At 37.8% G+C, this 26311-nt stretch overlaps 1 protein-coding gene across 1 annotated transcript in view; it reads right to left on the minus strand.

The window, feature by feature from the left end:
* Positions 1–459: 459 nt before the first annotated feature.
* Positions 460–26311, minus strand: part of dtx1 (deltex 1, E3 ubiquitin ligase) — a 30924-nt gene continuing 5072 nt past the window's right edge. Inside the window, exons 3-10 of the mRNA XM_055168308.2 lie at positions 15348–16068; positions 8793–8854; positions 7820–7981; positions 7286–7347; positions 7050–7208; positions 5925–6086; positions 3209–3298; positions 460–3049 (exon numbers count right to left, since the gene is read on the minus strand). Coding sequence (XP_055024283.1) covers positions 2825–3049; positions 3209–3298; positions 5925–6086; positions 7050–7208; positions 7286–7347; positions 7820–7981; positions 8793–8854; positions 15348–16068 — 1643 coding nt within the window. The 3' untranslated portion in view covers positions 460–2824. The remainder of the gene's footprint in view (positions 3050–3208; positions 3299–5924; positions 6087–7049; positions 7209–7285; positions 7348–7819; positions 7982–8792; positions 8855–15347; positions 16069–26311) is intronic.

Consider the following 26311-nt stretch of genomic DNA (forward strand, 5'->3'; position numbering starts at 1 on the left):
AAAAAATCTTGAACTTTTTCTTAAACGCTTAATTCAAGAACATTTAAAAAAAAATTAGCTTACCCCATTGGCAGATTTTTTTCTTGTTTTATACACAAATTTACTTAAATTTTATGGGTTTTTTGCCTAAAAACTAGACTTATTTTCTTAGGTCATTTTGCTCGTAAAAAGTGCATCTTGATTTAAGAATTTTTGATATTTGTACTAAAAACAAGACAAAAATACTAAGAAAAATAAGTCTAGTTTTTAGACAAAAAAAACAACAATTGAATGAATTTGTGCTTAAAACAACAACAAAAAATAATCTTCCATAGGGGTAAGAAAAAAATCTTGAACTTTTTCTTAAACACTTAATTCAAGAACATTTTAAGATAAATTAACTTACCCCATTGGCAGATTTTTTTCTTGTTTTATACACAAATTTACCAAAATTTTATGGGTTTTTTGCCTAAAAACTAGACTTATATTCTTATGTCATTTTGCTCTTAAAAAATGCATCTTGATTTAAGATTTTTTTGATATTTGTACTAAAAACAAGACAAAAATACTAAGAAAAATAAGTCTAGTTTTTAAACAAAAAACAACAACATTTGAGTGAATTTGTGTTTAAAACAACCAAAAAAAAATATCTGCCATAGGGGTAAGAAAAAAATCTTGAACTTTTTCTTAAACGCTTAATTCAAGAACATTTTAAGAAAAATTTGCTTACCCCATTGGCAGATTTTTTTCTTGTTTTATACACAAATTTACCTAAATTTTATGGGGTTTTTTTTGCCTAAAAACTAGACCCATTTTCTTAGGTCATTTTGCTCATGAAGAAAAAACATCTTCATTTAAGAATATTTCGATATTTGTACTGAAAACAAGACAAAAATACTTAAAAAAATAAGTCTAGTTTTTAGACAAAAAAATGACGGAAAACCAATCTTTGCTTTTTTCTTAAACACTTAATTTTAAAAAGTTAAGAAAAATTAGCTTACACCAATAGCAGATTTTTTTTTCACTTTATTTCACAAATTTAATTTTTTTCCCTAAATTCAAGACACAAATCCTAATCATTTTTTGCAGTGCTCTTTATTGGATAGCTCCAATGGTACTTTTCGCCTACTGTTTTCGAATACTTTAAATTCAGCTAAAATTACTTTCTTACTTAGTATTTCTGTTTTTGTTTTCAGTAGAAATATCTAAAAAATCAAGATGTATTTTCTTGATGAGCAAAATTACCCAAGAACCTTTAGACAAAAAATATTAAATTTAAGTCAATTTGTGCTCAAAACAAGCAAAAATATCTGCCAATGGGATGAGAATTTTTTACTTGAATTAGGTGTTTACGAAAAAAAGGTAACTTTTAAATTTCAAGATTTTGTTCTCACCCCATTGGCAGATATTCTTGCCTGTTTTAGGCAAAAATTCACTCAAATATATTTTTGTCTTTGACTTATTTTCTTAGGTCATTTTGCTCATCAAGAAAAAGGATATTAATTTAAGGATTTATATATATTTTTACTGAAAACAAGACAAAAATACTAATTCAAATTAATTAAAAAAATGACAGATGCAACATAGTGAGGTCACATGACAATGTATTCAATGTAAGAAGCATTTATTGTTCCTTATACCACAGAGCTGTTTAATGCTTTATTCTGATTGGTTGAGAAATGTTTAATGGATGTTGATTATTTTTCTGTAAACCGGACACCTAACCTGTCAAATGTCTTAAAAAAACTCACGTCGTGCAGCATTACCACCTTGGATGTGCATTAATTTCTTATAATTCAATGGCCCTTCGTCAATTACTCCTTACATATATCTTACAGTCTAACTGTAAATAACAATACGCAATACAGTAGTATATAGTGTGTACTACAGTATTCAGTTAGTATGCTAGAATTCTATTGTGAACACAGCGAGATATCTGCACCGCAGTCAACGCCTTCAAATCAATGACAAAACAAGAGAAATAATGACAGAACGTATGAATCATTGCATATTTCAAGAGGATCTCATTCGTCTTCATCATAAATACTTCAAACTGTTTTGAGAAAGCTGAGACTGGAGAAGGTTCAGATCTCAGCTTGCGCAGCGTTTCCTCACTAATTGGTCTGAAGTTCAAAAGATCTGAATGTTCTGATGTGCAGATATTTTATGCAGCAGTTGCAAAAGCATCTAAAACAGCCCCCCCTCCAAAAAAAAAATCTGTTTACTGATCCCATCTACAAGAAATCGTACTTCCTCTTTTATTTGATAGTTTGAGCACAAATCTGATCCAAACATTAAACATCTGTAAAACTTGATGATGTCAATTTACAGATCTGAATCAATTATAAACCAATAAATCAGGTATGCTGATACGTAAATCAATGTGTATTTGGTGATGTTGAGGTTATCAGTGTTTGTTTCTCACCACCATGCCTCACTTTTACCTCACCCCAAATTCCACAAAGAGGCTTTTAATTGATAAAACTTTTTCTACATTGCATTTCAAGATTTTGTGTGCATTATCACTAAAATTGCATTATGTATAAGAACATAATATTGACCAAACATGAATCAGACATCTGAGCCTCACTGGCTCCCTTCAAACACACAGCTGTCTCAGACCAGCGGCATTCTGGGTAGCTTTCATAGAGTAAAAGGAAAATAAGCTGACTGGGTGAATCAGAAAGAGATCCTTGCTACGGTTTCATTCATCTCTTCTGTTCTCTCACACTGACTCTAGATCAGTAAGGACGATCGTTCTCTTAGCTACTGCTGAGAGGTCAGAAACTCCTCATTATGAATGTGTGAGTTGTGTACGCAGACCCACATTGGCTCGAATCGGCCCTCAATCCTTCAGGTTGTCCTCACCTACGCCCTGTGCGGCCAGTTCTCTCATAACATTGTCCAGGTAGTTGGGGTCCGGGTATCCGTGGCCCGTGAGGTTCGAGCCGAACTCGGTTTTGTGATGAATCTCGTTCCACACGACCGTATCCGTTTCTCCTGTGGTGCTAGACGTGCCGATGGTGAAGATCAAGTGCCGGTCCCACGCCATGATGAGCAACTTCAACACCTTAAAGAAACGAGGGTTGCATTCATCATGAAGTATTTTGTTTAAATATTCTGATAACACCCTAAAATGCTGTCTTTATATAGGGTTAGAAACTAGGATTTGGAACATGACTAATAAAAATCACATATTTGTTGATCATGTAAAAAACTGAACTCTCACCCGTCTGCCCTGCTCATTGTCTGGCAGGTAGCAATGTCGTGGAAAGCCTCGTGCGCTGAATTTCTTCCCAGGGTTCGGATGTTCTGAGGTCTGGACACACAAACACGGTCACACTTCACACAATACTATTCAAATAGCATACGGCAGTGAGACCGATAGACAACACACTAAGGTTTAGTTATTCAACACCAAAGGGCACAGCATCAAAAACCCCTTTCACGCAGGACGTTGATCCCAGAAAATTCCCATATAATGGCAACTTTCTGTAACGGCCGACGTGCCTTCACGAGAGAGTGCGTTTCCAGTGTATGACGTAGGGCAGGTATCTTCAACTACTCTTCTTCGAGGGCAAAATATGATGCGGGCCAAACTTTTACCCCTATTTTTACCTTTTATATTTTTTTACTTTGACCTATTTTATATATATATAGGGCAAGACACAAAAGTTCATTGCAAAAGAGGCTGGCTGTTCACAGAGCACTGTGTCCAACCACAATAATAGAGAGGCGAAGGGAAGGAAAAGATGTGGTAGAAAAAAGGATACAAGCAATAGGGATAACCGCACCCTGGAGAGGATTGGAAACAAAACCCATTCAAAAAGTAATATGTTATAACTTATGTTGTTTTTGTTACTTTTTGTTGAAGGGCATAAATAAAAAAATATGCATTTAAAAAAAATGCACACTTATTGTATCCAATATTTTGCCTATTAATGACTGAAAACTCATATTTTCTTCTTTAATTTTTTTTTAAACAAATTGCAGTTTAACATTCCAAGAATCTAATTTTAATAGTTCAACTATAAACATTGCACAAAAAAGTGCAAGTGTAAATAATCAACACATGTAGAACTCTTAAACATCTTTTGTTTATAACTGTTTGACTTTCAAAATTGTTAAATGTAAGTATTCACAACAACATCAGTCTACTCCTAATGACTACAATTTCACTTCATGTTTTATTTTTTAATATTTTAAAGATATATAAGCTAAACTGCCTTTCAATTGTACACTACACCCAGACACGACAATCAGAGTTCGCCCTCTAGTGGCAGTCGTAATACAATTTCAGTTTAATCGTAAGTCAAGGCAAGAGCCTTTAATCTAAGTATTTATACTTATTAATTTATTTATCACTAATCAATTGTTTTTAAAGGATTCAAGTGTTACTGATGAAGTTAAACAAAAATGATTAATAACACAATGAAATACATCACTTCCGGTTAGCATGTCACTCGGCTTAGTGAACAAGTTTATTTTTTTATGCATCCAAAGCTCAAATTGGATGCGAAAATTACGCACCCGCATATGGTTGGCATCCCACGCAGCCCATTTCTGACTCTATTTCAGTTTTTTCACCCGTTATTTGTCATGTACAGTGGAATGGTAAAAGTAACCACGCTGATTTTAAATCAGACAAAGATGACCAGCGGGCCGGATAAAGACGATTGTAGGGCCGCATTTGGCCCGCGGGCTACCAGTTTACTAGCCCTGACGTAGGGCGTACCCTACAAGATGCAGTGGAGATAAGACAAGACAGACATACGCTGGAAATGCACTCTCTTGTGAACGGGCGTTGGTCATTTCCAGAAGGCAAGCTAGTTATTTAAGTTTGTAAAGTTTTAAATATTTACATTTTTCTTACAAAATCACATTGACTGCCATCAGAAGGCCTTCATTAACCCTATTGAGCAGTGTTGTTTTCGTCAACGATGACAATAACGAAATGATTTCGTTGACGCACATATTTTTTATGACGCTAACGCGACGATGACTAGCTAAAAATGTCTCTAAGTTGACGAAAACATGACGAGACGCTTTCGAGTTTTCGTTGACGAAACGAGACGGAACGAAAATGATTATAAGTCTGACGTTCATAATGCATGTCATTTCTGCCTATTTTGCGTGAAATCTGTCTGTTTTTAGCTCAAAAGTATCAGCAATGCTGCCGCTTTCTATCCTTGTTTTTGGTCAACACAGTCTCGCTCACGCCCACCACCCGGCTGCCGCCATGCCGCGCACGCGCACCAGATTTCTTTTTACTAAACACACATTTTTTACTAAAATTAAACTTGACTAAAACCTTTTTGCGTTTTCGTCGACTAAAACTTGACTAAAACCTTTTTGCGTTTTCGTTGACTAAAACTTGACTAAAACTATACATTTTACAAGTGACTAAAATGTGACTAAAACTAAAAGCATTTTCGTCCAAAAGACTAAGACTAAAACGAAAACTAAAAGGGCTGCCAAAAACAACACTGCTATTGAGCCATGTGGATTACTTGGATGGATAGACTTTTTTGGGCTTCAAATCAAAAGCACCATTTACTACCATTATAAAGCTTGGAACAGCCAGGACATTTTCTAATATAACACCGATTGTGTTTGACTAAAAAAGATAATCGTATACATCGAAGATGGCTTGAGGGTGAGTAAATCATGGGGTACTTTATTTATTTTTTGGCTGAACTATCCCTTTAAATGTTCGCTTCCTGCCCTGTCAATGGCGTCAGTGCTTAAACAGAAATAAAATACTGTGAAAATGTTTAGGAAGTGAGTGGGTGCTCATGCTTTAGTTTGCAACGCAAATACATGACCCAGTACGAGCAGGAAATCCCCGCTCAACCACTTCCTCACATATACGTACACGTACATCACCAGGTGACCTATTAAACATCACAAAACACATCAATACCCAAACTGTATCCCACATGTACCTGTATCCCAGCAGGAATGTCATACACTATTCGAATAGTCTTTGTTTCAGAGTAACCGGGTAGAGAGTGAGGAATAACATGATATTCCATTTTCCCAGGCGGCTGTGTGCCAGTCTTCTCTCCGTAAATGGCCTTACAGGTCGGACACTGAAGACTTCCATCCTGAAACGACAACAATGAACAGTTCACGACTTCGCATTAAAGAGACATTCCACTTTTTTTTGAAAATGTGCTTATTTTCCAGCTCCCCTAGAGTTAAACGTTTGATTTTTACCTTTTTGGAATCCATTCAGCTGATCTTTGGGTCTGGCGCTAGCACTTTTTATCATAGCTTAGCATAATGCATTAAATCTGATTAGACCATTAGCATCGCGTTAAAAAATAACCAAAAAGTTTCAATATTTTTCCTATTTAAAAATGGACTCTTCTGTAGTTACATCGTGTACTAAGAATGACAGAAAATTAAAAGTTACTTTCAATGTCAGGGGACTATTTTCGGCTGCTGCGTAATATCATTGTGCCTCCTGCAGCCATGTTACGGCAGCAAAGTCCTTGATTATTACGCCAGAATGAGAGTATAGTCCTAGCCATATCTGCCTAGAAAATCACAAATTTAAGTTTTCCATCGGTCTTAGTACACGATGTAACTACAGAAGAGTCAAGTTTCAAATAGGAAAGATAGCACATTATTTTAGGCGCGATGCCAATGGTCCAATCAGATGCAATGGACAATGCTAAGCTATGCTGAAAGTGATGGCGCCAGACCCGTAGATCGGCTGAATGGATTCCAAAACGGTATGAATCAAATGATTAACTCTAGGGTTTATTTAAAAAAAAAAAGTGGAGTGTCCCTTTAAATCTTTCAGAACAGATGTATTGCAAACTGTACGATTGTTATGATTATAATTTTAAATTTAACGCCACTGTCAGGTGTAGCACATTGTGTTATCAGCGCAAAGGTCATGGGTTCCAATCTCAGGGACCTGTTAAAAATACTGTATAGCTTGTACTGTAGTAAGCTGCATTGGATAAGTGTCTGCCCAATGCACAAATGTAATGTAAATGATAAAGTGGATACAAGGAGAAGTGCTGCCGTATGCAGAATTAAAACAGCTTTGTTCAAACCTTATTTCCATTGTTGTACATGGCCACCAGACACAGAAGATGATACATGTGGCCACACTTGCCCAGTTTGCCAACCATTTCGGGTTTGATGCCTTTAAAGCTCAGTACGCCCTCGTATCCAGATGCTGTTGTGAGTCTCTCCATACAGATGGTGCAGTCCTGACATCAACATTATAGCATTAAAGCATAGATTCACTCGTGAATTACTATTTGTGTATTTTAAATCTGACATTCACCTCATCTGGGAGCATTTTTGTTTTCTCTGTGTAGCGCCGGACCACATCTTCTGGGTTTTTACCTGAGAAAAAGGCACATGCTTACACAAAAAGACAAATCTGTAAAGATCTGTCTTCAAACTTTCAACCTTTCAAGGACTTTCCAGGCCCAATACCCTCAAATTCAAGGACTAAATGTGGGGACACATTTCAAGTGAGAGCAAGGTTACATTGTGCTACCTTTAATAGATACATTGTTACAGTTCCCTTTCGAGGGAACTCGCGCTGCGTCACTGCAGTGACACTTTGGGGACGCCTCCTGGGGTAAGTGCGTCTGAATGTGTATATCAAATTCAACCAATGGTGAGGCTTGATGACAAAGACAGGGTGACGCGGGAGCCAGGAAGTATATCGCTATCTGAAATATTGCCAAAGACGACATTACAGGGACACAGGAAGTATGGCAAGGGAGACGCAGCGTCTCGTTCCCTTCCCAGGGAACAACAGTTATCAATGCAATCACGGGAAGACACACACAGACTTCTGAAGTCTCACCTTTACGAATGTGTTTCTTCTTGGTCTTGCGTCTAATGCTGTTGATTCCTGGTACTGGTTTCAGGTCACTCTTGTTGACAGGCGGTGGGTGCAGAATGGGTTTAGGGGCTCGAGTCAAACACACAGGGAGTCCAGCGGCACACATCAGAATGCCTGTCATTCCTGAGACAGAGAGACATATATCAGAGCTGTCAATCAAATCAAATACATAACCGCATCATTTTGTAATAGGTAATGCATTCGGTCTACAGTATATGAAATGATCTGGTGCAGCAAAAAATATGTGTGAATGACATCAATATGAAAAATATAAACTGTAAAAATATAAAATTTTCAACCCAGCGTTGGGTCAAAAAAGGACGAGCCCAGCATGTTGGGTAGTAATTTTACATATGCTGGGTTATTTTAACCCATTGTTGAGTCAAATGTAAAATTTTCTGGGTTAAATTAAAAGGGGACATTTCACAAGACTTTTTTAAGATGTTAAATAAATCTTTGGTGTCTCCAGCGTACATATGTGAAGTTTTAGCTCAAAATACCTTATATATAATTTATTATAGCATGTTAAAATTGTCACTTTGTAGGCGTGAGTCGTTTTTGGGTGTGTCCTTTAAAATGCAAATGAGCTGATCTCTGCACAAAATGGCACTGCTGTGGTTAGACAGTGCAGATTAAGGGGCGGTATTATCCCCTTCTGACATCACAAGGGGAGACAAACATCAATGAGCTGTTTTTCACATGCTTGCAGAGAATGGTTTACCGAAAACTAAGTTACTGGGTTGAACTTTTTCACATTTTCTAGGTTGATAGAAGCACCGGGGCCCCTATTATAGAACTTAAACATGGCAAAAGTCAGATTTTCATTATATGTCCTCTTTAACCCAATCGCTGGGCTCGTCCCATTTTTTTAAGGTGTTAGTCCATACTTTCCTGCTTGACAATTAACATTATGATTGTGAGTATTGAGTATTACCTGCTAATGCAGGGTGGACAGGTCCTGATCCCGTGAGATTCTTTACAGGAAGTGCAGGAACCCTAAAATAAAAAAAGAAACACGAGTTAATCAAACCTGTTTAAAACTCAAAGCCGAAACCTACCGCTCTCTGATTTCATGTACCAACCAACATCCGGTCAATATCTGACAAAAACTGGCATGCCATCGTATCAGTGTGAACAAGAGAAACCACAAAGTAGATAGAGAAATACAGAGAGAGAGAGAAAGAGAGACAACTTATGCATATTTTTGGAAAATTTGATGGTGAGTAAATCATAGTAAAGCAATCAATGATGGTGAACACTGAAAAGACGCCATGAAAACATCCTGTGGCAGTAAAAAAGTTGAATGGTAAATGAGTAATATTACAGTACTGTGAGACGAAACCATGGTATTAAATGATTACCACGCACTATGGTATTTAAATAATACAGATAATGTAATTTAGGAAACAGGAAGAGTGAAATAAAGTGATAAATGCTAAAAAAACATCACAAATACAGACAAAGAGACCTGAAGGTCCAACATTCTCTCTCTCTCTCTCTCTCTCTCTCTCTCTCTCTCTCTCTCTCTCTCAACAACGCACACGACAGCATTCCTACCATCTTGTTTCATCCGAGTCTTCATCGGACTCCATATTTTCTTCTAGTTTTATAAAAAGCGCACACTAGAAACTTCCTCTTGTGATCAAACACACGCTCAGTCTCAATCACACACACACACACAAAATAAACACACACACAGCACGACAGGAAGTCTCACAGGAAGACACACAGATGACACACTGAAGCGTGTTAGTTTCACCTTAAACATTCAGCACTGCGCACTTATAAAAACACTTAATGAAACATGAATATTTATTTCTGGAATGCTTGTACTACGGGATTACCTCTTATTGTTGTATAAAAACAGTTTGAACTTTAAAAGTACAAGTGTAAAGAAACGAAGTGTTGCAAAAGTCACCTAAACTAAAGCATTAAGTTCATTAAAGCCTTTAAACCGTGTTAGAAGCTTGAGAATTGTACTTTATATTTCATTACGTGATGAAAGTTTGTTAGTGACGTGTGCATGCGTGTGCATGATTCTGCCCTCTAGTGGTGATCACACCACAGTCATATTAGACTGAAATACAACACATCTGTCGAGATACTGAAATGAAAGATCTCGAAAGCACAATACGTGATCACAGAGATGGCAGATTTTGATATTCGTGTGATCCACAGTTTTAAAATTGTCACAATTCACTGTATTTTGGTAAAGTTAATAAGAATGAATCAATAAAGTACATAAAACAACTGAGGGCTGCTTTAATCGTAAAGTAATCGGAATTACAATAATGGGTGAAACAATGACATAATCGCCAAAAACGGTTCTTGCAAAAACGGTTGATAAGGTATTCTCATTGGTTGCTAGGGAGTGAATTGGCAACCACCAATGATTATACTCCATGAAAGGAATAATTCATGATGACTCAAGGTTTTAGATGTACTGTTGAAGTTTTTTAGGCAAAAAGACCATATTTCCATCTCAAAACCACTAGGTGGCGTAATGAAAAAATTGTGCATGCAACTTTAGGTCATGACTGTGTTCCATCTAGCTAGTTTCATGACTATACACTTTAGTTTAGCGAAGAAACAGTTATATGACCATAGAGCTTCCTTTATATCAAAGGTTTTTTTCAATTATAAGGCCAACTACTGGTGAAAGCATACAATTTTGTGTGGCCTCAGAATCTGCTCATGCATCAGCTTATTAAATCTGGTGTAAAAATCACATTTCGTTGCAGAGTTATAATCATTTATGTGAAAAAACACAAAATGTAAAAGCTAATTTGTCTTTTTTTGCAATTTTCGGCAATTTTTTGATGGAAATTTTAATATAACGCCAATAGAGTTTTTTGTGCAGAAGGTAATGTAATGTTCTTCCTATGTTGTTTTCGAGTCGATCGGAATAACGCTCGCGGAGATATTCTAGCATGTTTTTTAAGTGCTGTTTTGCTGCGCAGGGCTAACTGTGAGGCGAATTCTGGCATGTTTGGAATCGTTGGACTCGGCGACTATTCGGGACTTCTAAAAATCAAGTCCCATCAAAATACGTTGATCACAGCCAAAGTTATAGGCATGTAAAACATTCGTCTGACCACTAGGTGGCGCTGCGTCGAACCTGAGCATGCCCCCTCAGTTCCTAACTGGCATCACAAGTACCAAGTGTCGTGTCAATAGGAATAAATTTGGCTAAGATACAGCCTAAAAACAGTTTTTTACGCTCTACGTAAAATTTGTTGACGCGGTGTATGACAACGTATTGACCAAAAATGTAAGAATTCCATACATTTTTGCCTTGAGTGTCTGTAGATGCTACATATTGATTCTCTTGGCAATCGGCAAAAGCTCTAGGACAAGTTCGCAAAAGTAGGTTTTACAAATAATTCAAAATGGCGGAAAAATTTTCATGACGGAAAATGACGTCATTGGACTTATGGGTCAGAAGTTATAAGCAAAAACATAAGTGCAACTTTGGACTGTTGGTGGCGCTAGCGGGTTAGAGATAGAGACTCCAAATTTGCTGTGGAGACTTTTTGGACAGTCCTTTTCCTTTTTAAGCATGCCAAACTTCATAACTTTCCTATGTATGCTGCTATGGGCTGCCATACACGGCAATAATAAGAAAACTAACAAATACAATAGGGGTCTTCGCCCATTACAATATCAAGGTGAATAATTGACAATTATGATTTTTTGGTCAATCGTGCAGCCCTAGGAAGAACCTAAGAAAAGATGTTACACTCGCCCCCATTGACGTGCACTGATCCTTTCATCCCGAGAACAAAACTGTTTCACAACCCCCCAAAAAAAACCTCGGCCCGATGAGATGAAAGACAAACGTTTCATGCCACAAAGTGGGAAAGATGTTTTGCTATATAAGTCTGATTGATGTTTATACAACGGCATGTGTGTGTGTGTTTCTGCACACGTGTATTTGTGTGTGTGTTTGTGTGTGTTAACCACACTCATCCTGTGTGTGGAACCGCTCGACTGGGAACAAAGTGAACTCATTTGTCTGTCTCTTTATAAACATGTTCACATCGAGCTGATGTGTGTGCTTCTGTGAATCCAACCTGTTTGCGGTTTCACTAAACATTTTCACATTTACTACGATTTACACCCCTTTATCAAGTGCTTTACTGTGTGTGTGCGCATGCTGAGACATCTGTTTGCCTTGATCTATTATTCATCTTCCCCTTGTGTATCGAGGCCAGATGATTCACACACACACACACACACACACACACACACACACACACACACACACACACACACACACACACACACACACACACACACACGAGCGCACACACACGGTTTAACACAAGCATAGATAACAGTCAAACAATGACTGTCATACATGTACAGAGGAAAGCATGTGATTTATAGATTACAGACCATTGTGTGCGTGCATGTGTGTGTGTGTGTGTGTGTGTGTGCGTGTATGTGACCATTATTGATTTTTTTATTGTTTTTAAAACAATTCATCTTTAAAAACAGAAAGATAAGCTGTAGCATTGACAGAACGAGTGTCGCAAAGAACAACAGCCAGATCAGAATGGAAAGTGACGTCAAAATAAATGAATAAAATTAAAAGATCACATGTAGCACAAAAAATGTAAAACAGCTATGACAGCAGAGGACAGCTGAACACAAATGTAAATCAAACACAAACTCATATACTGTAGATCTAGATATAGACCTGTTCTGTTCACAGAGATCAGAACATTTTTGTGAACCATCAGGTTTACGAATTTGCACAAGGGTCAGTGACAAAAATGGTTTGGCAAGATGAGAAATAAAAAATTTTTTATAGAAAAAAACTTGTTTTAAAAGCATGCATCAGGTTTATTTCAATACACATATTTATGTTAATTGTATGCAATAAAAATACAATTGTGCCATTTTTATGAAAGCTAAGACTGAATGGACCTGAAAATGTCAAATGGTGCAACCGGTAATTGCGCCAAAAAATGAGAAATATTAAATATTTTATCCACCTTGATGACATGTAAGCGTAATCACCAATAAAGAAAAAAAATCATTTTAAAATATCATTTTATTAGTTATTTATAAATGTAAATTTTAATGCGTTTCTGTAAAATTTGTCCTGACATACAGTATGCTGAAAACAGCTCTGTTTTCTAAATAAACTTTGACAAATTATGTAAAAATGTATGTAAAAAAATCATCTTACACTAAAATAGATGATTATATTTTATTCCAAATTTTTTAAATGAAGATATTTATATTAAAAAAAAAAAAAAAACTAGTTACACCAATTGACACAGACCGGTTACACCACACTGACATTTTTGCAATTATCCCCCAAATATTCTTTCAAAATGAAATAAAACCAAAAATTTAAGACTTGGTCCTCAAAAAAGAGAATGTATGGAAGTAATCTGCAAATTTACTTTGAAATTTTAACCCTTTTACATGTAAATTATCCATACAGATACAAAATAATTAACGTCACGTTACTGACCCACAAATCATTGCAATATTTTGTAAATGTTGATAAAAAACAATTGCGAAACTAATCCATTCATTTTTCTTTTTGCAATAAGTCATTCCAAAAGCCATGGTGATGGATGTGGGTAGGTTTACGTATATGGCGGTCATCGCACTAGCTTTTTTTAAAGAGATGCAGGTGTGTTATCCAATCATCAACTGCAAGAAAAGCCCCTTATGGTTAGAGTCGTCATGCATGAGGTGTTTCTGGGAGGTTATTGTATGCGATTTCACATCATTACAGAATAATCATGTGACTTTTATGTACGTCAGATGACCTTTAAACATGAAAAAACTGTTTCTATTGTAGTTTAGCAATATATCCGTTTTTTGAATTGCATTGAAAAACCACCTCATGTGAAAAAACGTTTTCACTTTTTTGCTCATTTTTCTTTTGTCGCTAAAAGCTTAATTTAAGATCTTTAAACGATTTATCTGTAAAATCCAGACAACATTTTGTGATCTAATGATGAGACTATATGCATAAAAGTTTGATTTCAACCTTTGACATGACCTTACTCAGTCAATATTAAAGATATCAAGGTTATATTTACACTGACTGTTCTTTACATTGTGTAGGTAGGATGCTTTTATGTAGAAAACCGAAATCACAATAAAATGATTTAAATGGTATTTCACACACCGAGACATGCATTTGTAAAATGTAAACCTGTGATACAGTCATAAATACTGACACTAATGGTCATGTTTTCCAATGTCACCACCATCGATACTGATACTAATGGACAGTGAACAAGACTTCAGCTGTTGCTATGGTAACGGTTTGGTGATGTGGTATCTATGTGGGCGTCAAAACCAACACACTTCAATAACTTTAATGGTTATTTGATCTATTTCATACATTTATGCAGGTGACATTTAAAATGGTATCCAAAGACTAGCATTGGATTAAACACTTTAACTCTTTACCTGCCATTGACGAGTTACCTCGTCAATTAAGAGAAAACATATGCATGAAAAAGATGAATTTTTATGTTAATCTTATTATGATTATCCACTAGATGACACACTTACCCAATTTATGAAAAACTGAAGCGAAAACATTATTTACTTTTCCTGGAAGGCATTTTGTGAAACTTTTGTGAAAATCACAAAAATGCTGACAGGAAAAAAATATGGCGGGTGGGGAATGAGTTAATCAATAAGATTTGGGTCAATTGGATTCAAATTTCGATCGTATTGAAAAAGGTGGTGTAGTCCGGTCTGTTATCCGATCATCAGGAGAAAACTATGCATGTAAATGCATGAATCGTAGTATTTTCTCAATCCGATGTAAAATTACCTTGTGCACATGCGCAGGAGAATTGTGCTTAAGTTCACGTCTTGTATTAACCTCTTATTTACGTATCACATGATTCTCGTCACAGAAACATACAATAGCAATGCAATGGCAACACGCATTATTAAGGAAATGGGGTCACACACTGTACATTGTGTAGCGTTCTTGTATACTTTCATAACATTACATGAAGCAATAAAATTTGATCATTGTGTTTTCAATGCCTATAACGGAAAACTTCTTAAGAACAACGTTCTCCAACTCAGCTTTGACTTTGTACATTGTTGTGGTAGTGTTGCCAAGTCCTCTGCTTTTTTCGAGTTCAGATTTGGGCTACTGTTTAAACTGTTTCTCTTTAACTCTGTGGGTTAGAAATTAAAGGCTTTCATTCATTAGTTATTGGTATTTGGGTTGTGAATAGTCATTGGGATGCTTTGGACTGGTTTTGAATGTCACTTGGCCTGGTTTTGTTATCTGAATCTGGCAACCCTGGCTGTGCGGTTATATAGAATGTAAATTTAAACAAACATTTTAATTAGATTGCAATGTTTAAGGTACATGCAAACTGTATTGTCGTAATCTGCAATCGGATTGACACAATTTTGTACATCTAAACATGGCCATTGTGTTATATTCACACTGGTTAGCAAGCATATGTGTGTGTCTGTTTCTTACCCAGGTGGGATTGCTCCTCGGGGGGCTGTCACTGTGATTCGCTGCGTGCCTGGCCGGTTTAGATTATTCTGTCCATTAATCGTAAGCATGTGATTGGCTGGTAAGGTCACCAGCGCAGGGGTGCATGGGAAATTTGCCCCACTCATCCCCACCTTCCCACCTCCTCCTCCCCCTGTCGAAATGTTGTTATGATGTCCTCCAGCAACGGTCGCCGTGGGAGACCAGAGGGAGGTACCGGCAAAGGTCTTGCTCTGCCTCACGACAGCAGCTGTCTGATTGGCCCCGCCCTCCGTTCCGTACAACTTCCTCTTCTGCTGCAGGGCCAGGATGGCGTTGGACGCCGCCCGCGTGCTGTGAACCAGGAGGCACTGCTGGCATGTGCACGGGGTGCCCGAGTTTGTGCCCACCGGCCAGGACTGCGATTTCGGGATGGATCCGGCGATGAGCGGGTAGGCGAGGTCCATCCGGCGCCGGATGCGCCGCTTTCTCTGGCTCTGTCGGTTCGTCTGGGACATCCCGTCAAAGTCCACCAGGTAACCGAAGCCGAGGGAGCTAAGGTCCAGCCAGGGGTGCTGCTTTTCATAGGCGTTCTGAATGCTGACGCACAACTCCATGTCATAAGCCGTCCAAGATCCACAATCGTTTTCCCACTCCCACACGATGCCCTTCCCTGGAGCCGAGGACGGGTCGTAGAAATTGCGCTGCACGGGACGCATTGTGCCTATGGGGAGAGAGACAGAGATAGATGTTAAAACAGTGTCTCCATGTGCAAAGTCAGCTGTAAAAATGACATTGCCAATGAGTGCTTAATCCTAAACGCTGTTTCATAAATAAATTAAAAGCCATAAATAATTAAAAGACATAATCTGCTCAAGGTTTTACTAGAAAGACATCAATTGAATTGATCGTTCCAGAGAAGAGTGAAATCATTTTGACAAATGGTTGCTTTCTTATATGAATGATGAAAAGCTGAAGAGAAGAATAGGTAGCGTGACCTCGGGCATGATGAGAGAAAGACTGAAGGTGAAGGAAAGCGACACCGATCGGTTCCACAACCCATTAAAGACCAATTACACTAACACACACGGGGGACACACAAACACATCCACCCTTTATTTTACAGCCGTGGCACTTTCCTGAAGGATGTTTCTGTATGTTTGTGTGCAGAGATGACTGTAAAACTATTGAACACTAAGAATTTATATTTTGGGGTTTTATATTTTTAAGTTGGATTTAAGAAGGGTCACTCATGGCAACTAAAGTTGTAACTAATCACACAGACGCTAAAGGAAAGCCACCACCAGAGCAACATCAGCAGAAATAACATGACTGACCTTGAATTTCACCAATCCAGCCCTGAATTCCCCACCCGACCGGACGCTTACTTTATTATTGACCCAGGTTCACGTCTCAGGGTGATACAAACTTCACGTGTTAAAGCTGTACATCTCTACATCTGCAATGTGTTGTTATTTCCTTTTCCTTTCTGGAAATAAAAGTCTATCATTCTCAGTAACATTGTGATCTTTAGTGTAGATAAACTCTGTTTCACACTGCAGAGAAAAATATCAAACTGTGCTTACAGCTAGATTGAAAAGTGTACAGAGAACAAACAAACATATAAATTAATTGCCAACTAAAACAAAACGGCCTAAACATTTTTTTTCAATTTACTTGACATTCCAATGATTCCATAGACAGGGTCCCAACCTCCAATCGCTTTATATGTGACTAAATTCTCAATAGCATTACGCATTTAAGCTTTACTTTTATAAACTCATTGTGTACATTGCATTCTCCAGGCACACGCCGTCCACGACACAAGTACTGTAACAATTCAAAAAAGATTCATTACTTTTTGGCCATCTAGGATTGTTAGCTTAAATGCTTCCCTGCCAATGACGAGTTTTATGCTATTATCCACTAGGTGTCACTCTTACCTAACTTCTAAACACTGAAGCATCCACTGATCCAAAAACAGTAAAAAGTTTGTGTATGTTTTGATCATCGTTCTGAATCTGATCTGTACAAAAATTCCTCAACAAAATTGCAATTATCTTAGAGAATTTTTTCTCAAAATTTTTTTTTTTGAAGAAGAAGAAACCTTCCTATATTTGAGAGGTAATATAAGAGAACAAATGAAGATAGGATGAAACATTTTTTCCAGCAGAGGGTCTGTTCTTTTATTTGATATATTGTATGTTTATATATTTAATAATACAATTTTCAGGAAGGCATTAAACTTTTGTAAAAATCATAAAAAATGCTGGCGCTGGCATCTTTTATTAAAAAAGCTGATGGGGAAATAACTAAGGCCTTCTGATAGAGGGCTTGGACCCGGAACTGGTGGTGTGTGACTGGGCGATAAAATCGGTAGATGTGATAAACCGGTAAAAATTTGTCAACCTATAGAGATTTTGGACTATTGTTTCTATCGAGGTATGGCGCCCACGTCACGTTGCTGTGCGCATGCATGGTCACGAAAACGTAACGTTTGTGCACGTATTTAAACACCGCAGTTTTAAAACAAGTGATTTTAAGCCTTTAAAACACAAACAACAGTGCTATATGCGCGCACTGTTTTGGTGTGAGAGGAGCGCATAAGTCGAGCATCAGCTGCTCATTAAGCTTGTAAGCATTTTTGCTGTTTTATTTGCCTTTAATACATATATGCATCAAAATTCCCATCTTTTCAAGTATCCTCATTAAGACGATCATTTAGGGCTTAAGTTAAAGTAAACAACTGAAAGAGAAAACGCACATGGATCCGGACTTTTGTCTTAAAGGGGAAGTTACCTAATTTTGCTCCTGTCTTTGTTTTTGTGAAAATATCTCACGGCTCTTGTCTAAATCACTTTTCTACCTTTAATAAGATATATACATTATTATTTATTATCATTCTTTCGTCACTGACTGTTTATCTTTAGAAAGCTTGAGTTTTTATCTTCTTTTTTGTGAGAATTATGAAAATTCTATGGCATGAAATATTTTAATAACATAAAAACAAATAAAAAATTAAAAAATCTACCGTGATACATATCGTTATCATGATATAAAAGGAATCCTTTCGTGATAGAAAATTTGGTCATACTGCCCAGCCCTATGTGTGACTTCAGACTTAAAGCGGATAGCAGTTATAAATACTATAACCTAACAGAAATCTTTCCAAGCTTTATAATGGCAGTAAATGGTGCTTCTGATTTGAAGGCCAAAAAAGTCCATCCTTCACAGAATGGACCGAATTCTCACGGCTCCAGTTGGTTAATAAAGTCCTTCTTAGGGGCCAGTCACACCAAAAGCGTTTATGGCAGTTGCAGGCGCCTTTTTTGAATGATATTCTATGGGCAGGGCGCGTTTGCGCGCTGTTTATGCGCGGCGAGCGCCTTGCGGTTTTTTTTGCGTTCTTTTGAAGCTCTGAGAGCGGAGAAGCGCCCGACGTCATTCGCGTCTTTCCATTGTCCAATCGAATGAGGGGAGAGGCGGGCCTTACGTTGTGGTGAGTGAAGTTTACAGTTGCTTTGAAGAACCAGACTCCACTCGCTCACTCTCTCCTGCATGTTTGTGCACCTCTCACCCTCAAACAAGGTCAGAGCAAGCGCCCTCTTTTTAAAGTTTCTGCTAATATGACAGTTAACAGCAAAAGAGCGCTCACGCTTCAATATTTGATTGGCAAGACAGCTGACTCGGTGGTTGCTTAGCAATATGAAAAGCCGCGTCGTACTGCTCTTTTTTTTTAAAAGCGCTTTTGGTGTGACTTTCCCCTTAGGGTGATTTTGTAAGAAAAATATTAACATTTAAAACCATTTAAAATCACATCAATTGCCCTCAGAAGGCCTTTATTAACCCTTTGAAGCAGCGTGGATTACTTCTGTGAAAGTTGGATGGACTTTTTTGGCCTTCAAATCAGAATCATAGACATCAAGGATGGCTTCAGGGTGAGTAACTTATGATGTCATTTCCATTTTTGGCTAAACCATGCCTTAAACCTGGAACAGACAGTAATTGAAACATTTTTCACTAAAAGCTTGAAAGACTTTGTGATGACATTATTCTCAATATGACAATTTTGGATACCTCACCCGAATCACACACCACAGTAACCTCATCTTCATTGTTTACTCTAAAAACTACAGTGGCGGTCTTTCTGTGTGAAAGTTGTATTTCAGGATGCATATCAGTTTTTCTCATCTGTGTATTAAAATCTTTAAAAAAATGTACTGAATGTAACAACCATATCAGGACATCTTAAATTAATGGGAAAATAATATTAGATTTTAATAAAATGTTTAAAATTCATTTACATGCATGCTGTATGTGATAATTGGGTTTGTGAAAAGTGAACATCTCACAATGCTGTAGAGCCACGAGCTACAGCCGAATAAACATGGATGAAAGCGTCAGCGAAACAGAGGAACTCGTGAAAAAGACTGATGCAACATCTATTTTTTGGATTTAAGCCATAAGTTACATAAGTTAACTGCTGCTCCACGCGCGAAATTGGCATTATGGTCTAGTAATTGTGAAACATGCAGTATATATATAAAGTGTTTAAAGTGTTTAGTGTTATAAAAATAATTAACTGTGTTTTTTAGCAGATAGTTCTTGTCGGCTTTATCATTTTAAAAGTAGATCACCACACAAAAAAGTCTGGACACCCCTGCTGTAGAGTGTGTCAGGCAAAAGTTCCAGCTAAGAGTGGTAACAGACTAATCTGGCCATAACGGTTTAATTTTACTTACTTTTTTAGCAGTTTGGCTTTTGTAAGGGTCTATATAACCTGTTCTGAAACGAGTCCATTGAAATTATTATATCGCAATACATATCGCTATCGCAAGAGGCTGCAATGTATAACGCAATATGGATTTTAGGCCATATCGCCCATCCCTAACAGCAACCCAAGATAAACACAGACATGACCCCATTAACAGACGATGCAATGGCAAGCATTTTAATAAAGCAATATCGCTTAAGTAGAAGTGTGATGTAACTCTATCAACACGGATGTGGTTAGCCAAGAGTCACAAGGCCAAAGGCCAAGATCAGTGGAAGTGAAACAGAGTTGATGTGTCAATACTTTTCTTAATGCAAACATGATGCGATCATGTCAAAAATATGCTAATTAGCATTTAGCGTCATCCAGTGGACAGCTACTACTTAACAGTGCTGCAGAATGTGTAGTTTAGTCACAACAGAGCAAGACTTTATCTAAAAGTTACTGTACAGGACAAAAGACTCATGCACTAACACACACAATCTCTCTCTCTTTTTCTCTCTCTCTTTCTCTCTCTCTCTCTCACACACACAGACAAACACAAAGATGCATCGTGACTGTACTGTGCCAAAGGAAGTTAGTGTAACAGTGTCCGCTGCCCCAGCGACAGCCCAGCGTGTGAACGTCATTGTGAATTATTCACACCTCATTAAACCAACACAAACACGCACATACAGACACACACATACAGAGAGAGAGCTGTGAATATTATGATCTTATTCACACACGCAGTACACCTAAGCATTCTTATTAACGTGCTTCAAATAAGATCTGTGTATTTCCTGCAATATAAAACCAACAAACACATTATCCCCCCACACACTGAAACACATGCACACAAACATATGCACAAACTCGCAGTCACGCATACTTTCTGCAAAAAACCCCCATGATAACACAACTGAGATTAACGCCTACACTTTTCTCATACAACATATGTGGGTGGAGCCTACAAAACAATCTGTGGGTGGAGCCTGTAATTTAGCTGGGTTGCATTAAATTGTTGAAAAATATCCCATAGATTTACATTGAATAAAAGACCTGAGTCAGAATATCATATAAGATGGTTTGTTTAAAGTCCCCATTAAATCAAATCTGGCTATTCTTATTTTTTATGGAATAGTGTTCATCAGAAACAATTTATCCATGTGGGTAATAATAATTTTTTTTATTCATGTGCCCTCATAAACTTAAAAAACAAACTCTGAAAATGAACTTCCACTCTCTTGCCACAATCCATCTCTGATGATGTCACCGAGATAGCTTGGGCGTGAGCATCCGTTAACTCCGCCCCCTCCAACTCTCAGTCTGCTGTGATTCCATTTCTAAATTAAACGCCTAGTTTTCTATATCCAAACAACACAAGCCACGCCCGCTATATTCCATGTGACATTCCGTTTCACTCAGAAATAAGTCACAATAGTAAAGCCGATCGCGACTTCCTGTTTTTTGTTTTTGTGCCCTTATTTAGACAGGTTAGTGGAAATTAGACAGGAAAGCATTGGGTGGAAATAGGGTAGCGGGATCGGCAAAGGACCTTACAGACAAAATCGAATTTGGGTGATCAGGACTTCCTGTTCACAGGGATAATAATTTGGGTTAGAGAGCGACCGACCAAAAAAGCATCCTGCAGAGTAATGCCCTGACGTTCTGCCATTGTTTTTTTTTACAGTTAAACTCTTCTCTTCAGAAAGTGTAAAAATCTATACTGTATTCCTTTTAATGCTGTGTTTACACCAACCGCGGTAAAGGCGTGAAGCGCGAGTGATTTCAATGTTAAGTCAATGTGAAGACGCGTTGACGCGCTTCATGCGTCTTTCACATAGGACGCGGTGCGCGCTGTGCTGCGCTATGAAACCCATTCATTTCAATGGCTTTCGCCGCACGAGGGCGGTTTGTTGTTGCGTCTAGCAATACCCGGGCGCAGCGAGCGCAGCTTGCGCTCACGCCGCGGTCAAAGTTCAAAATAGTTTAACTTTTGTGTTGGCTCTGTGATGATTACCCGCGCGGCCAATAGAAACCGATCGTCCAAACAAAATGGGGTCTGGCCAGCAGAGCACAAGCGGCGCAGCGCACACCGCTTCCTATGTGAAAGCCGCATTAGGAGGTCCCGCTGCGCGGATGAGGCGTTTTTGTGCATTTTGTGTTTGACGCGAATTGCCAGCTGACGCCCGAGTTGAAAAATTTTAACTTCGGCGGAAATTTCACACTGCGTTAACCAATCAGGAGCCTGCTTGCTGCTGTGGAGGCAGCCCGCCCGGAGTCACTGATTCAACCTGAAGGAACGCTTGATATTGTCCGTGAGCAGTCACCCGGAGCTATACGACACAAGTTCTTATTTATATAGAGACAGGAATAAAAAGGACCTCGCTTGGAAGAGTGTCAGTGAGGACATCAGGCAACCTGGTAAGTTGTAATACACATTTCACTTTTGAGTCACGTGACCTTTATCAACGCACGCTGTTTATTTTCCCTTATAGTAAAGTTACCAAATACAAACCGGTAACTCTCTCTATAAATGCACAATGAACATCAATCATCTTGCAAACAGACAACCGCATAGCAGTTGCCCCTCCCACAAGAAGCGGACTTTGCCTCTGACACGCGTCAAATGCTTGCTTTTTCCACCAGTCTACTTCGCTCTACATGCACGAATGCATTCAAAGTGTTCAAGCGGCAAACTAGGTGCGGTAGACGCGATTTTGACGCCTGAAACGCGGTTGGTGTAAACTCAGCATAACTCTGTTTATGCTACATGCTACTTATGCTTGATCAAAATTCACCTTCAGACCTCAGAGGAGACTTGATTCTCTCTAACAGCATATTTGGCTGTCATTCTTAATGAGAAAAGAGGTAACCGTGTCTGTATGATACAAAAAAGTGTGATTCAGCCGCATGGGCCGCTGCTGCCAAAAAGCATCTGGCTGATATTATTCACTCCGTCAGTCAAGATAAGAAAAGTGCTGAGCAAAGAAAGAAAGACAGAGGTGTCCTCCATCACCATTTACAGGTTAACTCTTTTAAAATACTTCAGTGTGCATAATAATGATACACTAGGGCTGAGCAGTATGGCGGTGTATACCGCTACCATGAATTCACGAGTTCGCATACAGTACAGTAGTAGTAGTAGTACTCCCCAAAAATACCACGTAATGACAGACAGCAGCCAGAAGAACATTCCCAAAAAAGTGTAAACGTAAAAACCAATGGAAAGTGGGAAAATTAGTGCTAATTTCAACGCTTTTATCAGTTCTTCTTCAATGATTCCTCTCAATGGGCTGGAGTGGAAACTGTCATAGCAGTCCCACGTTTTGTGTGAAGGCACTGGCTTTGTTTATTCAGGCCATGTGCTTTCGGTCTCATGTCCTGACCCCGCCCCCTCGTCTCTTCGTTAATCGCATTGTTGTTGTTTCATTCATGTCACCTGTTCCCCTCTTGATTTTCTCCCTTATTTAATGCCCTTGTGTTTGCTGTCCTGTGGTCGTTCGTTTTGTACTCATTGTTAAAACTAGGGGTGCACCGATCAATGCCGATATCCACAAAAAAAACGTGGCTGATCACTATTCTGAATCGGACAGCCAAACTTATTCACAGCTATTTCATGTACTACGGCTTTTGATCAGTAAGTCCTTATCGATCTGAAATCGCTGTTCGTTTGAGTCGTTTATAACATGCATTTGAAAAAGCAACACTCGTCAAACATAAACATTATAAATATTCTTTATTATCATGAAAATACCTGAAAAGGTTTGAAGAACAGCAATATAAATACATCCTTAAGCCATTTCCTGAAGCTGCGTGTCATAGCTGCGTGTCTATGGTTCTTCGTCTGGAGTTTCTGCACAAGAGCGCCCTCTGGCTTTTGGATGTAGTGGCATTTCACCATTATCGTTCGATCGATCGGAGCATCCCTAGTTAAAACCATGTCTCGTCAAGTGAGTCAAAGTTAAGTTTCAAGTCACGTTTATTGTGTAGTCTTTTGTCAAGTTAATCTAGTCGTTTTGGTGTCTTATTCATCTAGTTGACTGACCAGTTTGACAAGCCTAAAGTACAACTTGGATAAGATTGCTAAAAGTTTGGCACCTACAGCACACATTACAGTATACTAGTATACTAAGTATAAAGAATGAATAAACTTAATGTCTTTTAACTCATTGGTGTTCCTTAAACAACTAAAATATGATTTGCATGCACAATAAATCGTACTAAAATAAAAATAAAAATGTAGCTTTTAACTGAAACAAGCATATCAAGAAACGAATAAAACAAAAAAACGTTGCGCATCAGGCTCTTTGCGGTGATACAAATGCAGCGTTAGCAATTCCCATTCGTCAGTATCCTCATCAATCTTCAACAAACTCAGACAGTTGGTTAACCGGCTAATTCGGTTCTTTTTGAGTCTGACATGCTATTTCGGCTGTGCGTCCAGCGTCTTCAACTCAGAACCTATTCCCGTAACTAAAGTTTGATTCAGTTCGATTTGCGAACCGCCTCGACCAGTTACTTCCTGAGAAACGATTCGTTCAAGAACCGAAGATCACTAGTGTTCGTCTGGGTGATTCTCACGAAATCCAAATTTAGAAGGTGTCCAGCATCAGAATTTTGCCTTGAAGCCAATGTTTTTGCACATATAAGATTAAGGTCTGAACTTACTATAACCATTATTTTTAGAGGATTTAAAAAATATTTCCTATTGAATGATTTACATTTTTTAGATTACCATTATTAAAAATTATCATTACCACAACATGATATTACTTAAATATATGCATTTACAAACTCATGTTTCTCTGGAGAGAAAAAATAAGAACTGCTTACCTGGTAGCCATCTTGAGTGTCACAGTCAATTATGTCCCTTCAAACTATTTTTTTTTTTTTTGAAAATGTTCCTTGAGGGCTTAAAAATTGATTGAAAATTGTTGCGGAGGATGAGAAAATTGGTCTTGGAAACATTTATATTCCTTATTATTGTCTCTACATTTACCAGTGATCACCAAATACCACACGTTTCTTTACTGTTAATGTTTATAATATAACATAAACTGAAGCTTTTTATTTTTTAGATTTTTAATTATAAATATTTCCATGTCAAACAACCCAAATCCAGTCATGGACACGTTGCAATAATGAAAATTTTCCTCTTAAATGTGGAAAAAACTACAAAATTGGTTTGTATGATGTCATTTGAAATCATGTGCAAAATAGTACATGAAGAGATGTTTATAACTGTATGCTTCTTATTTTGATAGTATTTACTTTTATAATCAAAATGTTTCATGACACCTCACAAGTATAATTTTGTGAGAATTGCTCCTTGGGCAAGTAGTGGCGGGCTCGAGAGGCTTGTTGACGGACAGCACTCAAATCGGATGTGACAACACATGAGCAGGGCCAAATGCTGCAAAAACTGTCTTGGGACAGAGGTGAGGGACAGCTATTTATAGGCACCTCTTTGCACTGATTGGTTGTATCACATGACCATGCTCCTCCTGAACTTAGTTAAATAAACAACATATAAAATGTCAGACGTAAATATTTTTCTATTATGTGGAATGTAAATAAGTGGGCGTGGCTAACACAAGTCATTTCTGTAATCTCATAATAAGCACAGGTGAATCCACCACGGGTCTCTCCTTAGCTCTCTCATGTGCAGATGTCTCTCAATGCATCCGCAAGAATAAAGACTCTATGATCATTCCCTCATAGCACCTTTAATGTATTTTCACTTTAACTTATTATATTTTTTAAACTGCGGTGAGCATTTAGTTAAAAGCTTATTAGTGAGTGAGACATTTCTGCACATTTGTATATTCCAAAAACAATATAAACATAAAGCTATAAAACATAAATACCGTGAAATAAAATGACTCATTCCGTGAAATGGATTTTTGGTCATACCGCCCACCCCTACAAGACACCACAATAATAAATAAAGCATACTGAAACAACTGTATAAATATTCAACCCAATAAAATCCTCTTTAATTGTTGCTCCACCCTTTATTTCTAAGTCAAGCAGTAAAAGCAAATATAAATAATCAGTGATACATTTTTAGCAGCTTTTTCGCCCACTTATTACTTATAAAGAAACATCTCTGTTCTGATGTCAGTATGTTTCATGGGAAACTGCTGATGTTTCACTTATAATCCATCACAAACACAGATCAGTTTTATCTTCACTAAAGCATCTACAG

This window comes from Misgurnus anguillicaudatus, chromosome 5, assembly GCF_027580225.2.
Source record: "Misgurnus anguillicaudatus chromosome 5, ASM2758022v2, whole genome shotgun sequence".
NCBI lineage: Eukaryota > Metazoa > Chordata > Actinopteri > Cypriniformes > Cobitidae > Misgurnus > Misgurnus anguillicaudatus.